This window comes from Dermochelys coriacea, chromosome 24, assembly GCF_009764565.3.
Source record: "Dermochelys coriacea isolate rDerCor1 chromosome 24, rDerCor1.pri.v4, whole genome shotgun sequence".
Lineage (NCBI taxonomy): Eukaryota > Metazoa > Chordata > Testudines > Dermochelyidae > Dermochelys > Dermochelys coriacea.
The window spans coordinates 6101180-6121445 of NC_050091.1; the positions used below are offsets into that span (position 1 = coordinate 6101180).

The following is a 20266-nucleotide window of genomic DNA, read 5'->3' on the forward strand; positions in this document are numbered from 1 at the left end:
CCAGTTCTTTCTTTCTAAAGCAATCCCCCTCAAATTTGCTCTGCTCCCCTTCCAATCTTGGGGTACATCCCCCCTAGAAACACTGCAGCTGCACTGCTGTAGCATGGACACTTACGGCAGCGATGGAACAACTTCTTCTGTCACAACAAAAAGAAAAGGAGTACTTGTGGCACCTTAGAGACTCTCACATTTATTTGAGCATAAGCTTTCATAAGTTTCACTTATGAAGTGAGCTGTAGCTCACAAAAGCTTATGCTCAAATACATTTGAGTCTCTAAGGTGCCACAAGTACTCCTTTTCTTTTTTCGGATACAGACTAACACGGCTGCTACTCTGAATTCTGTCCCTACAGTAAATCCTGCGAGAGGCTGTAGCTACGTTGACAGGATAATTCTTCCATCAACGTAGCAATGTCTACACTGGGGCTCAGGTTGGCATAAGTACATTGGACAGGGAGTGAATTTTTTTTTTTTTTTTTTTTTTTTAAAAACAGCCTTGAGCTATGTACTTTAAGCCAACCTAACTCAACTGTAGACCAGCCCTTGTTCTCCACATGGGATCCTATCACAACTGTATTAAAATACAAGGGCTAGCAGCCTTGCTGTCATCCTACTTTTGTGACTGTTCTCACATGCACTCCAGTTGACCTAATACTTGTCAATGGCATGACACTGAGATCTATGTTCCGTGAACTCAGTCTGATACATTTCTGTGTTAGGCACATTAAAAACAACTGATATAACCTTACGTAAATGAAAACAGGAAAAACAGTTCGTCATCAGTGCATTGAAAATGCAGTAAATTATAATTCTAATGGAATACAGAGATCATAGTAATGCTCACTGATTGTTTACTATTGAGATCACATCTTTACAGCTTGCAACTTTTAAGCCACTTTATTTTCTTGACATTTTCTCTCTTATCCATCTTTTATGCCAACAATAACCACCCCACTAGATCAAACATTTCATGGTAAATTATTGACTTGTTTGACAAAAAAGACCATAGCAGAGGACCATAGAGCCCACCATAAACACTTACCAGGAAGTGCCCTCCCACTAGACCACCACATTCATGGAAGCAACTTTAAACCTTACTTCCTCTTGGTCACACACTTCAAAACAGTAATAGATTATTTATCTGGACATTTCCCCTCCTCCAACATTTAAGTCTTGCTTGAATTTATGATCTTGTAGTCTCAAATCCTACTATATACAATCCCACAATTTGATATAACAAATCTCACTAAAATTCAGTTTCAGAACCTGGCACTGGCGGGTACATCTTGCAATTATGATATTCACACAAAAGTTCCATACACGCTCACTCATTCTCTTGTTTTACTGTTTTTGTCTTCCTCTATTCTGTTTCAGGCAGCCCCTGGAGCAGTCTCCCCTTGTCCTCAAACACAGCATCTTCCCCCTCCTTCAAATCTCTCCTAGCAATCCCCCATAATCAATAAGCCCATCACAATATCTTTTTTTCAACTGCTGTCCTGTGCTCTTCTGCTTTATCTACTTAGGATTACCAGATCTTCAGGGCACAGAACATTTTATCTTTGTAAAATACTCTAAGTTATTAAGTATTCCTCAACACAGCTTTCATACATATTTTCCTAAAATGCTGCCTAATTTCAAAATACAACAGGTCCTTCCAAGTCTAACATACCAGTTCAGTATGTATTAAATTCCAGCCTTCAAAATCAAAGGGGAAAACCATGAAAAAAAGATTTAATGCAATGAAGTTTGATTAAAAAAAGTAATCCTCAAAGTCAAATTAGGAGCTATTTAACAAAAAAAAACAAGCAAAAACAAACCTCCCACAGATGTGGCAGTAGCAATGCCACTAGCATCTCAACAACTGGTGACTTAGAGATGTAAACACCCCAGCCTTATTTTAGGCTATTGAGAATGATGTCAATATTTTCCTCGAATGGAGCATGACTACTCATTTTAAAACCACAATGTCCAAGACTGTTAGGATTCTCAAAGTCCAACACCTCTTCTGCTGTGATGCAGACTCTGAAATATGCATGCAAAACAAGAGAAGTGATCAATGTAGAACTCAGGCTGATAAAATTTCTTGAGCTTCTTGATTAAGAAAATCCCTCTTTGAGACAAACACTGGCAAAAACTTCCAAGTCCACAGAAGACAAACACCAAATAGCAGGAAACAGAAGGATCCACTGTAACTTAATCTAATTTTCAGACATGCCAAACAAATTAGGGCACTATAAAGATATCAAATCAGCTTCAGAACTTTGCTAAATATTGAAGTAACTTGTAAGGGAATGCCAAATGCTGCTAGTTCACAGAATTTTGAAGTTTTGTTTTAAATTACCTTTTTCTGGTAAAATATATAAATAAATAAAACTCAGATAAGCACTGCTCATCTTGACAAGATTACAACAACACTGCTTACAAAAATCTCATTTTGTTTTAAGCAGTCTGAAGTACTGTTTATTAGCACCATTGAGCATTTGTTTCTGAAAGGCATGTTAGGATGAATATGTAGGTGCACCTTTACATCTCTGCAGATGAGAAGTGTATGCAAAACTAAGTATTCAGCTCCTGTCAGCACCTCAAGCTTCAGTAGCACATTACAATGAAAATTAATTTGTAAGCTAATGTATTTTTACCACCAGCCTCTTTATCTTGACTGGTTTCATAGTGGCAGCCGTTTTAGTATGGATCAGCAGAAAGAATGAGGAGTGCACTTGTGGCACCTTAGAGACTAAACTTTATTTGGGCATAAGCTTTCATGGGCTAAAGCCCACTTCATCAGTTGCATGCAGAGGAAAATACAGTGCAGCATAGGTGACCCCAATATTATATATAAATATATCCTTGCCTACAGATCTTCATGTGTTTTACAGACATCAGTTAGTTATCTTAATAGAACAAAAATACCCACCTCATAGGGATGTCATGAAGACTTCGTAGCATTTTACAGACGTTAGGCAAGCTATAAAAAGGCTAATTAACTTCACTATTATGACACATTGGTAAGTATTTGCTGTCTTATTTTACAGAGGAGAAACTGAGAACACAAGGGAACTCTCACACAGCGAGAGCATGAAGTACAGTCTAGAACAAACCCCAATTTCAGTACCTTGGTCAAACCTCTGGACAACACTCCATGATGCATTTTTCAAAAGCAAAGTAAACTCAAGAAAAAAGTTGGGAAAACAGAAGTCCTATTATTTTAGTACACACAGGAATTGGTTTTATTCAATATTCAACTTCTACTGCAAAATATGAAACAAAGAATATTTTTAGAAGTACACACACACAAGCTTGATCTTATTACAGCTGACACTGAATTATAGTAGCAAATCACCTTTACAGAGGGTCTTCTCAACTTTTACCACATCCCGTTTAAGCAGTTTATGACTTGGATTGTATCAGGTTGAGACTTGAATATTTAGCCAGACTTAAATCTACGGTTGTTTAAGTTAGTCAATTGGTGGGGGAAATCCAGTCCTGACAAGTATTTGACACCTCCAAAGACCAGGCGCAAAGTGTGTCAGTTCAGTTTCAGTTGCTTTTCTCTGCTCCTCAAAGGGTATGTCTACACTGCAAAGTTGTCGACAAAACTTTTGTCTTTCATAGATGCTTAAAAAAAGTCCCCCCCCCAGTGAAAGACAAAAAAGTTTTACGGACACAAGTGGCAGAGCGAATGTGACTTTGTTGGCAGGAGCACTCTCCTGCTGACAAAGCGAACGCCGCTCACAGGGCTGGAAGTATTTTGTCGGCAAAAAAGCCGACAGAGTGCCGACAAAGAGCGTTTACACACGGTGACTTTTAGTGACAAGGCTGTGTCAAAAAAGCTGCATGGTGTAGACAAGCCCTAACTAACATCTCAGTGGATGTTCAAAAAAAGAATTATCTGGACACAATTCTACTCTTAGTGTATTAAGTTTAAAGAATTCTGCCCCACAATGAAGTTAAAGAATTATTATTGGCATTGAAAGAAAAAAAATGAAATACTTCTAAAATGTAACCACCACAGGGTCAACAAGAATGAGGAAAAGAGTAGAATAAATGTTATTAGTACATCCTGCACTTATCCTGTTGCACATAGGTATTTTAGCACATGGCATATAATTAATTATACATCATAGAACTACACGTTGAGGGTTTCAGTCTGATCCATGGATCACTCCTTTGTATTTGGATAGAAAATGATTGGATTTTTGGTTACTGGATTTTTAACTTGGTTTGTCCTACTCTGTACATACTGTCATACTGCAAGAGTGATATTCAGGCACCAATAACCTCCTTTTGAGGACACTAGTTTCTCCAGAGTCATACATCATTTTTAAAATAAATTGCAGTGCACTAAATAAAAGGGAGGGACAGGATGGCAGCAATGCTGAGTGAATGAATCAGGCCTGGTCTCCGATTAATCTCTGGAGGCTTGTGGTCAAATCCAGATTCCCTTTAGGATTTCAGTTTGTGACATTTTAAATGGTTGATTTCCCCCCGCCCCCCCAGATGCAAGCATATTTTAAATCAGTCATTAAAAGTTCAGCACTTTCCTCTGGTACTGGCTTGTAGCTGACCACCTTGTGCTGTGCTCCAGGTAGATCTCTCACAAAGCAGAGATTAGCAAACTGAGTGACGACTGCTGTACATTGGGAATTTACATCAGTGTAGCTACATCTCTCTCAGGGGTGTGAAAAATCCACACCTCTGAGACATGTAGCTATACTGACCTAACCCCTGGCGTAGACAGTGCAAGGTCAATGGAAGAATTCTTCCGTAAACTTAGCTACGCAAAGGTGATCCATCTCTTCAAGAGGTGTAGCTAGGTCGATAGAAGAATTCTTCCATTGATCTTGTACTGCTTGTGTGTGAAAAATGCTGCATCAGCACAGGTGCAGTCCTTAGGTGAGAACACTCCTATGCCAATGGACAGAACCACCATGCAAAGTTTTGTGCTGTTAAAACACCCCAGAAATACCTGCATTTGAGCAGTGGGTAAAGTCACCCCTATGTATAATTTACAAAGCTTTACACACACATAAAAAGTTATAACCAAGCCATTTTTATTGGTCAGAAGCAAAGTATATCTGGTATTTTACCCAAGTCTCTAATGAACATATTGCTAAATTCAGAATAGTTCTGTGGTCTCTTATGGGACCCTGGAGAGATCAAGCCCCCATACAGGTTTATGCAAAATACTATATTGAGTTATACTACAGAACTTTTCTGCCAACAATGACAGAGTCCTTATGTCCACAGCCTACAATACTGGAGTCATTTGCCTTGTCAATACCACTTGTCAAATTAAAAAAAGCTATACACCAAAAACTTTTTTTTTTTTTTTAAAAGACTGTTCCCAGGTTTGCATTTGGCACTGAATCAAATCAATGTTCCAGATACGATATCGGTTGTATACAAATATGAAAGCAAAACGTTACAGATTCTCAAATTGGCAACTGCACTTTCAACACCATTGATAAGAGACTCTTGCATTACAATTCTTTAAGAATTTTAATTATTCGGCTCCTATAAGAAGTCGACCTTCAGAACACTGGGCAATCTTATCAAGGCCAGTAGTACAGCATCCAATCTTGATTCTGGCACAACACTAGTAGACTGAACAGGAAAAAAAAGGTTTGGTATTTATTTTTGCCCAACCTTAAATAACTACTCATGAAAAGACTGAGTGCACACATGGACACATTTTGTTTAAGGTTTCTCAAGGTTTAGGTTTCAAGATGGGATATTAGATGGACGGGATCTGAGTTACTATAGAAAATTCTTTCCTGGGTATCTGGCTGGTGAATCTTGCCCATATGCTCAGGGTTTAGCTGATTGCCATATTTGGGGTCGGGAAGGAATTTTCCTCCAAGGCAGATTGGAGAGGCCCTGGCGGTTTTTCGCCTTCCTCTGTAGCATGGGGCATGGTTGACTTGAGGGAGGCTTCTCTGCTCCTTGAAGTCTTTGAACCATGATTTAAGGACTTCAATAGCTCAGACATGGGTGAGGTTTTTCATAGGAGTGGGTGGGTGAGATTCTGTGGCCTGCGCTGTGCAGGAGGTCGGACTAGATGATCAGAATGGTCCCTTCTGACCTTAGTATCTATGAATCTATGAATCTAAGAAAGAATATTCTTAAAGGATTCTGAGCCTGTACACTGACTATGCAATTTTTGGGTCAAATCCAGCAGCCCTGTGGAAATCAAAGAGGCTGCTCATGCAGGTAAGTGTTGCAGAATCAGGCTCTTAATGTCCAAGAAAGTATTTTTATCTTAAAATAACTATGAAATTCATAGGATGTGCACACCTGTTTCTTTAAAGTACTTGATATCAATTTCCTGTTAACTCATGATCACACAGGTGACTTGTTTATACAACACCACATTAGGGATCTTTGCAATTACAGCCCAAGAAATATAATTTCATTTGCCAAAGAATTTAAAGTTGTTAATGTGACTTTGCCTTTTATTTTTAAAGGTGATTTTACTTTAAGAACAGCAGCCAAACACGTCTATCCTAACTTCAAATACATTCAAATGTTTCTTGTGCTGTATAAAATAAAAATATGTACATTGAAATCAGGATGGGTCTGTGCAGTTCCCAGCCTAGTTACAGAAGCCTGTTTTTAACAGGGCTTGGGAGTGTCAAATGTCAGAAATACTATGTCATAAGATGGTCTGGGCTATGAGGTAGAACGGGAGAATTTCATGCAGATGGATTTAACATTAGTAAATGTACACCAGGGGATAGTGAGGCAGGAAGCAGATTAAGTGGGTCCTAATCCATCTCCAGTGCCTATGATTCCAAATTTTTAATTACTAGTGCACTCTCTAACCTCACTGTGACAGGGTCCTCTGCCCGCCCCTCTTCCTGTGGCCCGCTGACTGCCCCAATAAAGCTCAGAGAGGCTTCCTGTTATGCAGCACTCGTGGCTTTATTTACACACACAGTTCTCCCACCACTGGTGTTGAGCTATTTACAAGGCTTACAGGGTTAGTTCTCTTTGGCTAGCAGTCATCCTGCAGCCAGGAGACTGCCCCTTCTCCAGGCAGCCCCCCCCTTCATACTGGCTCCCAGCCCTTATAACTGCTGGCTTGTCAGGCCCACAGGTGGAGCCAATCCCCAGGCCAGGCATCATGCCTGTTACACCAGCCTCAATCTATTTCTCTTGATTGGAGCTGGCTGAGCAGGGGCTAATTAGGTGCTTTTTCAGCAGCACCCTGCTGCACTCACATAATATAGGTTGTTGTTTTTTTTAATATGGGGAACAGTTAGGCACAAAACCTATACCACAATATTTAAGTCATGATACCACTCTAAGACTAGCAACTTCAAAGCTAAGAGTAACATTTAAGTTTATCTCTTGCATTTTTACCCCTTCCTTTCCTTCACTCCAAATTGTGTGTGCACTATTTAACAAATGATTACTACTTAAACATACAGTTTGCAGTCATAAATTTAATTGTGGCTCAAAAATGTTACTACACAGAAGCATTGGGAAAACAATATTAAGATTGCACTGTGAACTATGAGCCACACATAGCTCTGATGTATAATAAACCTGGTCCTTACATGAATAATATTCCTTGCTTGGCCACCACACCCACAGAAACCAAATGCCATAAGTACTAAGTCACATTAAGAACATCCATATTCATCACTACTAAGTTTAACTCCCTCATTCTTCTAAGCAGTGAAGCAATAGATAAGTAACTGCACAGAAAAGGAGACATCGCCTTTAGCTGTAACCATACCCCAATGGAAGCATTTAAGTGAGGAGCTGGGCCAACCTATCAGGAAAACTCAGACAGGTCTAGTAGCTGCTAATCTCTGAACAGAAGGTGAAAAACAATTTGTATGAATCAGATACATTCAGAAAGCAGACAGCATTCAGTATTAACCATAGGGTTCCTCTCTGGACTCGTACAGTAGGCAGTGAAAGAGACAAGCCCACAGGACTGCCAAATTGGGTTAAATTGTATTTCAACTTTTAGTATGAACAAGGCTATATTGATAAGGTCAAGTATTTAAGTGTACAAAATCTTTACACTGTTCACCCAAATCTTAAGCACACAAGACAATTACAGAAGTTAACCCCTCTTTTGCAATCCCCAGCAAAAGTCAAACATGTTGCAAGGACAATTATAAATGTAGTAGTGCCCCTGGATGGTTAAAAACAAAAACTCAGTTGAAACATGCAGTACATACAGGACTGAACTACTGCAAAACTGTAGCCTAGCATATTGTAATCAGGCAATGTCTATACTAGACAAATTAGGAGGGTTTGCCAGTACAGCTATACTAATGTGAATGTTGACACGAATTATGCCAATATAAAAAACGTGTTTTTGACAGCATACTGTGTCTACACTATGACTTTTGCCAGTACAGAAATGTCCTAAAAATATCACACCCCTAATCAAACCTATTATACTAGCAAATGTTTTTAATGAAGATCTGGCCATAGACAAGTTTAAAAAACCCAAAACAAAAAAATCAAAAATCTTGAACATCCATCCTTTGGGGTCCAAGAGAGGAAAAAGCTGTTAATAGTTTGTATGAGGAACTTGCTGTCCTTAGAACAATCTCACCTTCAAACCAAACAAACTATTCACATATATAGGCAATCCTTTAATCAGTGTGTTATATATGAAGCTCATATTCCATTCACTAATGTTTAGAGCCAGGTTTTCAGAAAGGATTGAATAGCATTCATAAAAATACAGCTCCAAATATAAATCGAGGCTGATCTGTCTGTATCTTTCTGAGCTCGTCTGCTTTTTCTGATCATTTATGAGACATGGCCCATGCCAGCCAAACTTTCTGAAAAAAGGAGTTATTTTCCAAACCATCAAGCTATGCAACAGAATTAGTGTTAGGCACACACAGTATTCACTGTTACCATAATAGTGATACAAGTAGTACCTTGCACTTGTTTATGTAGCAAAATAAGATTTAAAAATGCTGATACTAATTAACATGCTACAATCAAAAACACACATACATATACGTAACCATACTTTTGCATGGCAGTTTACAGAGACCAGAGTCATGGTCTCTGCCCCAAAGATCTCAGTCTAAATGATACAAACATTCAGCATGAGAACAGACAAAAGAAAGAGAAAGGGAAAAGAATAAAAATGCAATTGATGAAGTATGTTTATTCACTTACTGTAAGTTAAGCACATTAGATACATTTTTAAAGTCACTTGTGTCTTCCAGAGCATGATGAACGAAGTATTGAACTTTACCAAGCATCTTACCAGGACACAAATAAAATCCACCGTATCAAAGGAACTGTTCATGCCTGTACCCAATACACTAGTTCTAGGATTGAGAACTTGAGAGTTTTCACATGATCAAATATACACTTTAAAACAAAGAAAATGAAGTGCAATGAACAGCTGCTTTGTTAGAACTTTAAATTTTACTGGAAAGTAGGAGTTTATGGTTTCATAAGGGCCACTGCCAAAATTAAGCATTAACATTGATCTTAAATGCAACCCTACGTTGTACATCTTAGCTAAATCCAGAAAAATATCTCCAAAGAAATACATTAGGAACATGAAACTTAAAACATATAGACCCCTTCCCCCGCTTTTCTGTGTGATCGTCTTCTGTGGGAGGAAGCACAGACTAGTGGATAGACCATGGGGCTGGGAGCCAGGACTTCAGGGCTGTAGTCCCATTTCTATTATGAACAGTTTGCCCTCTGTGCCTCAATATCCCCCACTCCCAACCATAAAACTTGGATGAGAGCATTTTAAACAGGCGTACTGTGAAGCTTAAATGTTTGCAAAGTGCTTGGAGATCCTCAGATGACATGTGACAGAAGATGCAACTTTAAAAAACAAAACTAAACTGAGCTATCACACGCACACCCCTACACCTACACCATCAAGACCTACAATTTGGGACAGCTTTGGAGGCTGACCAAGTTGAAAGTGCCCATCATTTAAAAAAATATATATATTTAAACATTTTTTATTCTGAAATAGGACTTGTGTCACCTATACCACAACCCTATTAGGAAGGCCCTGAACACGAGACAACACAACATGCCATTGGGACTCAATTTCATCAGTTAAAGAGCAAAGATGCATCTGGATTCAAGCCCTGTGCAACATTTTCTTCCTCCCTTATCACCTTGTACAGTTACACAAAAGGAATTACCCCAAAGAGGTGTATTGTGAAACCCCATATGATCTCCCTAGATTTGCACTGAAAACTTGCCTGAATGGAATATTCATGATAAAATGCTTAGGCTTGGTAGGAAAGAATGCCATGCGTTAAGCAGCCCAACACCTGTACTGACCAAACCCTGCTTCTTATCAAAATAGCTATTCACAAAGCAAACTACACAATTGCCCTTGTTCCAGACACGAGATCCAAGTCTTTCAGGGTGGTTTCTAACTTTTGCCACATTTGGCTTTTAGACATCTCTCTTCCTTCCCAAGCACATTGCTGATCAGACTTATGCAACACTGGTTACGTGTCTAATATACTCTAAAATAGCCAATGCACACCTAAGCCAGACTAGTAACACAATGCAGAGACTGCAGACACAAATATAATGAGCCTGATGTGACCCAACATCTTTATTATATTTGCTAAGTGCTGACTATGTGCTTAGCATTGTATAAAAGACAAAATACAAATAATTCCTGATTGGGCAGCCTTGAGGAAGGATACCTATTTTCCTCCCATTGACAAATACCCATCAGTTCAGATAGCCCAAGTGAAGACCTGTCCCAGTCTGAGACATCCAAAAAGCCAAAGTGTATTAAGTTTCAACTTGAATGACAATTGTTTGTCATGAGGTGAGCTACTGCAGGATAGCAAATTGTATTCTCCCCCCAGGTGGGGTTTTCAGACACAGGAGGCAAGACATTTTTAACTGAATATCCTGGGTCCAAAATCTATATGCACATTACAAAAAGCAGCTGCCAAGCCAAAATAGCAATAATGCTAAAAAGTAAGTAGTTTCAAAATATTTTGAAACAGAAGTGTTCCCCCTTTCTAAATTAACTTTTATAAAAACAGCAACTACACTTTTTATAAGTTGCATCTTCCTAATCGTGTTTTTGTGCTAGAATTAAAATATGACCTAACCAATTTCAGCATTAAGGCTGATAGCAAAAGGTGTTTCAGACCAATTGGGTTTGAAAGAGTCTAGAGGTTAAATCTCAAAGAAGTATGAAATGCGAAGAGGTCTCTAGACAAAAAGGAGGCTGTCTGAATAACTCCGAAGTCCTACCCACATCACCACTATCCAGTAAATGCATGACTGACTTCACCCTTAATTTTATTTATTAATTCTAAAGTTTCTCTCTCTCTCAGGTTAAATTAAAAACTCTAGCTTTCAGTTTCAGAGCACTGCCCAAGACAGAGTAACTGACCAAAAATGCAGCAAGGACTGAATCTTAAATAATGTACATGTTAATATGCATTATTATTAAAGTACAGTGTTTCATACTAAAAGCAGTGAACTATGTGTGTTCAGTGACTAGTTTTCAAACACTACTTGCATCCATCTAAGTTTCAACAGTATTATTTAGCACCATTCATCCTTTAGGATGATTTCTATAGCACCAGCACTGAGGTAGGCCCAAAGGTTGCCAAAGTTCTGCACAAACTATATACATACAGTACATGTTCAACGCAGCCATCTGCAGGAGAAAGGACAGCAACCAGTCATAAGTTGTGCAGCCTCCTGTAGGCTGCTGTTAAGGGGGAGGAATGGTTGGCCTGAGGAACCCAGAGTAAACTGGGACTCTTATGAAGACTGCCATCAGATCTTTAATATCCATGCAGAGCAGACAGAATTCTAGATTGTAAGGTTTGTCCCAAAGACCCATATACTGTAACATTCACAATGTTGCATTTAACCTCCTCATAAGGGTGAAGGGCTGTGCTGGCAAGGGGAAGACGATGCAGCTATGAGCATGTGAAATTGAAGTTTTCCACAATTAAGCCCTTTTTATGCTAGAACTTGACAAAAAGAAAACACTGTAAAACTATGAAATTTTTTTTAAAAAAACCATTACACTTCCAAAAACAGCTTAAGCAATGTATACTCTCATTACATTTCTAAGCATGGGTAAGTACAGACTCACAGGTTCTTACAGTGCCAGAGCCAGTTAGCTTCAAAGGCGCCAAACAATGTGTGAATGATCCCTATGCAACTGTAACACTGTTTCTTAACCACACAGTTACATTACAGATCATTACAGTAATTAGAATACATAATGAATCAAGTTAGAATCTTTCCCCCACTTCAGACAAGTATGCAGCTCTTATCTAATATAGACAAACACAAGCAGTTTTCTTATTGGCTCATCTGCACAGATAGAAAGTTTGAGAAAACTGCACCTGCATGAAAGTCAGGATTTAGGCTGGAAATATTTTAGTGGCCTGATTTTCAAAACTACTGAGCCATCACAGTTCTCACTGACCTCCCATAGGAGCTGAGCGCACTCAGCACCCCTGAAAATAAAGCCATAAGAGATTTAACTACCCTATTAGGCACTGACTCTTACATATTCTATCTTTGATTCAGTAAACTTCTGGACAATATAGATGTGTCTTTGGTTTTCATACAGCTTACCGACATCTTAAAGAGTAACTTATGGTCAACCTGTTTAAAGAAACTTTTACAGCTGCTACACTTGAAGAAAAACACATAGAGGTAAAGATTTATTTGCCTGATATTCAGCATCTCTTTTTGCAATATTGACCAAAAAGACAGCAATGCCATTTTAGACTGCAAAAGCATCATGTCAGGGAGCAAAGATTAGATATTGCTTTATATATGGTTCTGGCACTGGAATGCCCAGAACTTTAAGTGGTCTCATCAGAAAAATAGGAAACTCTGGAGAAGAGTAACAAAAATTAAGGAGCTGGAGAGACCAAATCCTGAGGAAAGTTTACAGAGCTAAATATAACCCACTCATACCTGCAAACAGTTATATTAAGTTTGGAGGAATTTCACATGCATAAAAACACAAATGGTGAAATCCTGACTCAATTTATTTCAACAAAGTTAGGATTTCATCCACTGGTGGGAAAGCAGTTTAGGAGGATGGATATAATTACAAATAAATAGGCTGAAGTTAAACAAATGAAAGTTAATTCTGAGTATCTGGAAGTTCATTAGACTATGGAGAAGTCTCCCAAAGCAAGAGGACTGGACAATGCATCAGAAAACGTGTTACAGGGAATCAATCCCATGTTAATTAGGGGATGAGCTAGATGGGACCTAAAAGGTCCTCAACCCTAATTTCTATAATTGACTCCTTGTGCTTGTGTAACTCTCCCCACCATGCAGTATAGTGTTTCCTGTTGCTCAATCCTGCAATGACGTTATAATACTGTTTTTTGCAGCACCAGAGTCTCGTGCTATGGCAATGATGGGGAAACTGTAAATAGAGTCTATGACTTCATGGCAGGATCAACCAGAAGACTGGAAGAAAGGGAACAAGCCCTTAAAGATGTGCATGCATAACAGGTTTCTTCCTTGGATTTACCTTTAAAATATATCAATTTAAATACACTACCCGCTGAATTCACCCACTTCTTTAGTGCTGATAGATATTTTTAAAAAATTCTTCAAATCTGGCATTCCACAAAGGGAGATACAAAAGGTAACAGCTGTTCCAGCTGCCACACAACTACTTTGTCAGGACATCTTATTTTTCACTAGCAACACACTCCTTTTTCACCATCAGTTATCTCCTGAGCAAAGACTGCCATTCTTGCTAACCTGTGGTAGCATTTGGTTATTAGGACACAGGAGCTCGTCACCAAACAAAAGCAAAAGAAAAGGTTTCACTCATACACCGTAATGCTCAGGAATGCTTAAGTATTATTCCCATTTTACAGATGGGTAAGCTAATCATAAATTGTCACAGCAACTCAGTGGCAGACATCAAATAGAACCTAGGAGTCCTGTGTCCCTAGTGTAATCACTAGACAACACTACCTCCTGAAACCATACAGAATACCTGTCCCGTTATTGCATTCCTTATATAGTGACTCCCACTATCGAACATCAATGCAAGAACTGTTTTCCCGTAAGCAGGGGTTTGTCCAAGCTGCTCAGTAGTTGAAGTCGGTGAGTCATGAGCCTTCTCACCCACAGTGAAAGCACACAGAATCTACTGTTCTGCAGTGAGGTAACCTTCAATTATCAAGGCAAGAAGTTCCCTTTCTTCATCAGATTAGGACTTGTAAACTCAGGTCTTGTTTTTAAACCTGTGTCATTGCCTCACTACGCTCACTTCAAGGCAATTAATTTCTTCTCGCCTGTGTACTCACGCGCACAAAGCGCATGCTGCACAGCAAAATAAAGCCTTGCTTCCCGACATTTATCAGCAGGATGCATCTCTATCTTGTATTTGGCACCATTAAAAATAGCAGGCATGTGACAGACAATAGGCTTCTAAAAAAACTAAATCCTTAGTGCGACTAGGCAGGATGATAGCATAGTCCATTTTGATTTATATCAGAAAGTAGTATTTACATACAAAGATGGCATTTGAAAGCCACGTAGATTTCTAGTTTGTTAATATTAATCCTATTTGGTCCACATCAGAGTATCCTAACCAGATTACAATTATTAGTTATTCCCTTGCAAGTGAAAACATTTTAATAATCTAATGATGAGGCAGGTGGCCAGAAGGAACCAGTGACATCACTGTCCCACTTGTTTATCATTAAAAAGCAACCCTCAAACCTGCAAGTTATGCACTACTTCCTGTCACTATTGCCCTTATCCTCATTCACCCACCTGCATTTTATCTTAGATATGAACTCCTTGAGGCAGGATCTATAAGTGCAATGGGTGCCTAGCACAATGGAGAACCATCATGCCCTGTGAGTGCCACTGTAATTCAAAAGTAGTATTTATTATTCATGACAAATACCAAATGAGAAATGAACAACGCTCTTGGACTTCTAATAGTGGCTTTATCCCCTCTCGATCTTTTCCTTAATATTAATATAATTGTGCAAAAATATTTATATTATTTCATTTCTATAGGGCCATAAACCAAAATGACATCTTGTTTGACTTGGCAGCCACCTGCAGAAAATAAAAATTGATCATTCTGTTCAAGAATCTAAACCTGCAAGGTGCTCAAGAAGCCCCAATTTCCACTGACCACCATGGGAACTGAGATTGCTCAGCACCACTCAAGGTCAGATCCTTAGTGCTCTTTATTAAACTACTTTAGCCCTGATCCTGCAATAAGCTTTGCACAGGTAGACCCCTCTGCCTGCACAGAGCCCCACTGACCTCACTATGAGTCTGTCAAAGTGGAGCTCTTTGCAAGACCAGGGTCCTAGTCAAGACCAAGTTAGAAATCACTGGCTGAGCAGCAAGACTTCAGACACAGACGTTTATGAAGCTATTGACTTCCATTAGGATTACCACATGCACTAGCATTTCTGGCAGGACAAAATATTATAGTAGAATCTTGGGCTATTTCAGAGCATGCCCCAATTAGGAAATATTTTACAGAGTGCAAACATGAAGATTTGATTTTTTTTTTTAAAAGGTCCTCTTGGGTAGTATTTGGGAGGAAACCCATTAATTAAGTTTGCTAGAAGTTTGCTCCCAGTTTATCTAATATATCTTTATGAAAAATAAAGATGTTCAAGTGCATACTTTTATACTTCTGGCCTTAACATAGGTAACATATCCCTGGGGTCATTATTAAAGTTCTCAGGGCAGGAACCTCACCTGCATCTTTGTTTGTGAAAGGCTTAGTATACCGAGGGTGCCAATAATTACTGGATGTATCATAAGAGTTAGAAACTTGAATGAAGTCCATCTCCCTGCCAGGGCAGTGCAAAGTCCTCAGTTGAGGGCATGTCCGACTAACTCTTCACTACACTGGAATCAATCAAAAGAACAAGAGATAAAAAGGACTGAAAGTAAATGACACTTTACATCATGAGTAAACACTAGGAGTAAACACCAATTTTTCTTTTGAATTCGAGAAGAACCAATGATGCAGATATAGGTGAATGCATGATCATTCACCTATAACCCTGTGAATGCATGATAAGGTGCAGACAGACAGGGTTGGATTTGATAGTATAATACAGCTTTTCCATCTTTAACAGCTGTGAGCCACTGAGGGTAGCCAGTCTAAAAATACTGAAGAGGAGTAACCCTAGGAGTCCCCATTATGTTCACCTCTATCCCCTGTTAACCTATTAATTACAGACACAGGAAATCTAACAGCTTTACTTAGTCATCAGCATCTCCTAAAGTTTCTGTTTGCACTGCAACTTCAAGTTAACAGGTGTGTGTTCCGGGCCATACATTTTATGTGCATTTCCCCACATACACACACAGGGCTTCACCAAATACTAATACTAACTTAGCACTTGTATAGCATTCTAAAAACAAGAGGGCAGTCCATCACCTTTTTGTACCAAGACTGAAAGGACACTGTATTAGAAAAACAAAACAACCCTCTGAGGATACAGTAACAGCACTTAAGATAAAGCTGTTTCAAAGCTAATGACATTGTGACCAGTGTAGCCTAAGGAAGATGTTACCCAACTTCAACCTCATTTATCAGAGCTGACTCGTCTAAGAGAGAAAGTTTAGTGAGACCAATTAAACAAATTAAACCTTGCATCGAGGCTTCAGACACATGGGTCCCTAACCGCTTATCACAGAAGAGAGTGAGTCCACAAAACAAACACTGCCTGCAGCTGTTCCTCCAGCAAAGTCACCCTTAGTGTATTTAAAAATAATAAGAGTCACGGAGAGAACACAGAAAGATAAAACTTGAGAAGGGGAAAATCATCAGCCAGATAGGGGGCGGAGGGGAGGGAGAGTTGGTCCCTGCCTGGCGCTGAAGCAATAGAGTAAAGAGGGAGGAAGCTGTAACGAGAGGGGAGAGATGCGAGGAGGAAAGGGAGAGTTAGAGCGGAGCGAGTGTGGGTGACCAGGGACCTTTCTTAGGGCTGTGTAACCAGCTGGCCCACTTGTGGGCACGGCGGGACACAGCTGGGAGTGATGGGGCAGGGGCGGAGGTGGGGGCTATCAGGGAATAAGGCCGCAGGGGAAGAGAACGGAGATGAATGGGGGGGAGTGCTATGGAGAAGGAGGGGACCAGGGCTCAGGGTCCTGGGATGAGGGGGAAGACGGAGGAGGGGGGAATCCTGGAAGGGGTTGAGGCTGGAGAGAGAGAGAGATGAGGCAGGGGGTCAGAGGGGCAGAGCTAAGGACAAGAACCGGGGGGGGGGGAAGGGCTATGGGAAAGGAGGGGGCTCAGCGTGGGGGACCCGGAGGGGCCATTGAGAGGAGGCTCGGCAGGGGACCCGGAGGGGGGAGGGGCTGGGCAGTGAGGGGGGAGTGCTATGGGGAAAGAGGAGGTTCAGCAGCGGGGACCCGGAAGGACCATTTAGGGAGGCTCGGCAATGGGGGGGGGGCGCGCTATAGGGAAGGGGGGGCTCAGCAGGGGACCCGGAGGGGGGCGCTATAGGGAAGGAGGGGGCTCAGCGAGGGAGACCCGGAGGGGGGACTCGGCAATGGGGGAGCGCTATAGAGAAGAAGGGTGCTCAGCGGAGGGGAACGGGGGGGCGCGCTATGGAGAAGGAGGGGGCTTGGCAGTGGGGGGGCCACTATGGGGAAGGAGGGAGCTCAGCGGGGGGGACCCGTGGGGGCTCGGCAGTGGGGGGGGCGCGCTATGGGGAAGGAGGGGGCTCAGCGGGGGGGACCCGTGGGGGCTCGGCAGTGGGGGGGGGCGCGCTATGGGGAAGGAGGGGGCTCAGCGGGGGGGACCCGGAGAGGCCACTGAGGGGGGCTCGGCAAGGAACTCGGGGTGGGCGGGGGGGGGTAAGTTACCCTTGGCCGGCTCCATCCCCGCGCTCGGGGTCCCCGCCCGGGGGCGGGTGCGTGGCGGAGGCCGCTCTGGGCTCCGGGACCCTCTCGCTGCGCCGCCACCGCCGCCGCCGCGCCGCCTGTTCGCTCGCTCCTCTAGGGGAGGAGGGGTGTGCGCCGCTCCCCACCCTCCGCCCGCCGGGTTTCCGCCCGGACGCCTTTCCCGGGGACACGGGACACTCGGGCACCGCCCACCTCCGGCCGGGGGCCAATCGCAGCGCCGCGCCGACACCCGCCGCGCTGCGCCTGCGCGGCCCTTGGAGACGGGAGGGCTTGGCGGGGCGGGCCCGCGCGCGAGGCACCGGTAGCCCCTGCCTTGGCGCGCGACAGCAGCCGCCGCCGCCACCAGCCCCCCCCCCCCCCGGTGCGGCCCTTCCCCCGTGCAATCACCCTGCAGCCTCGCTACGTGCACGCGACTTCATTGCAACCTTCCCCCGTGCAACTCCTCCCTGGAGCCTCCCCGAGACAAGACCCACGACAACGCTGTTCAGTGCAACACAAAAAGAAAAGGAGGACTTGTGGCACCTTAGAGACTAACCCATTTATTAGAGCATAAGCTTTCGTGAGCTACAGCTCACTTCATCGGATGCATTGCAGCGAGGGAGACCCGGAGGGGGGACTAGTCTCTAAGGTGCCACAAGTCCTCCTTTTCTTTTTGCGAATACAGACTATCACGGCTGCTACTCTGAAACCAGTGCAACACAGCAACTCAGTCGGAGGCTGAGGTCTCTAACAGGAGGGGGTGGGTAAGGTTCTTTGGCCTTCCATGCACAGGAGGGCAGACTAGATGATCATGATGTTCCCTTGTGACAAAGTTTGAGCGTGCAAAAAGCTTTGCCGTATAATACACATCCCCCCCCCCCCCGAACATCCTATTGCAGCAATTGCCAGGAGTATCCTTCTCCCCGTGCCGACAGAAACACTTCTCCTGTCCTTTACAAATCTGCTTGTTAGATCAGCTCCCTCGCCCAAGCTGGGGAAGCCAAAAAGTAATTATTTCCAAGGTTGCTAATTTGAGATTTCATCACAAGTCTCATGATATTTGGTGTTCTCAGAGCCCCAGCTTCTGGGGTGAGAATCTCAGCTTTCATAAAAAAAACAAACAAACCAGTAATGGTTTATGGTTCTAGAGAAATGCTGGAAAATATGATCCCCACTGTAGTCTAAAAGTTCAGAAATCACAAAGCAAAGGGAAAGACCCAAAAGTATAAATTTAAAAAATCATTTTAACAGTAATGCTTATTTTTAAGCCAATTTCATAGTTGGGGGGGCTGATTCATGATTTTTGAATGGTTGGGGTTTGTATAGAGATGACATTTCTGGAAAAAAAACTCACTGAAACAGTAGAAATGAACAAATCAAAGTGAGGGGTCTTTCTTTGTGTAAGATATGGGAATAATGATATCTAGGAGTTGTGAGGAAGACATAGACAAATGCAAAATGGTAGTGAATTTTACATCCTAGCACATGTGCAGCAAAGACCTGATCATTTACCCTATGACTCTAGATTCTAGGCAGAGGAATATTAATTCTACCTTACTATTTCAATTTTAGTTGAGCAAATCATTTTTTTTTTAATTTAACCCCCCCCCAAAAAAAAAAAAAGATTTTCACTGTTTCACTAACTCATTAATTACTCTGTGGATTTTGCTCCAGTGTATTGCCTCTAGGTTGAGATCAAGCATGGAAAATTTCAGCCCAAAGGGAGAATTTGAGAATGTAATTGAGAAGCCGGATGGTCATGTGGTTACAATGCTGGGCTGGAACTCAGAAAATCTGGGTTCTGACTCTGCCAAGAGCATCTCTCTGTGTGACTTCGGAGGAGTCACTTCATTTCTCAGTTCCCCATCAGTAAAAGGGGGATAACACTTCATTTGCCTATTTAGATTTCAAGCCCTTTGTGGCAGGGATGTCTCTTGTTATGTGACTGTGTGGCACCTACCACAACGGGGCCCTGATGTCGGTTGCGGCTTCTAGGTAAGAGCAGGCAATTGCTACTCTTGAGAGTTTGTTACTTGATGGTGCCTTTGTTTGGTGCACAAACAACACAGCACTATCCTGAAGCCCCCACCCACTATGAAGAAGTTCCTCAGTGCAACCCTGCCCACAGCAGCTATGTGGTGAGTTAGTGTGCAGCAAGCCAGTGTGTGAATGTACAGGGCCGTGCACTAACTCACTGTGTGGTCACTTACCATCACTCCAGGACTTTCACTGCACAGTAGCAGTGTCCACATGGTGAGTTAGTGAGCAGCAAAGCGGCACGCTGTAGATTCACATCCTGGCTTGCTGTACACTAACTCACCATGTGGATGAGCCCTGAGTAAGGGCTGCGTAGTGCTCAATGAGATGCTGATGTACAGCAATGCAGGGAGAATGTT

At 41.9% G+C, this 20266-nt stretch overlaps 1 protein-coding gene across 2 annotated transcripts in view; it reads right to left on the reverse strand.

The window, feature by feature from the left end:
• The window catches only part of OTUD7B (OTU deubiquitinase 7B), a 67987-nt gene extending 49967 nt beyond the window's left edge, over nt 1-18020 (reverse strand). The window contains exon 1 of one of the 2 annotated variants that reach the window (XM_043502187.1): nt 17853-18020. In XM_043502187.1, the coding sequence (XP_043358122.1) occupies nt 17853-17868 (16 nt within the window). In that variant the 5' untranslated portion in view covers nt 17869-18020. The remainder of the gene's footprint in view (nt 1-17852) is intronic. The other variant, XM_038382533.2, reaches the window with a different exon arrangement.
• Between the last annotated feature and the right edge of the window lie 2246 nt (nt 18021-20266).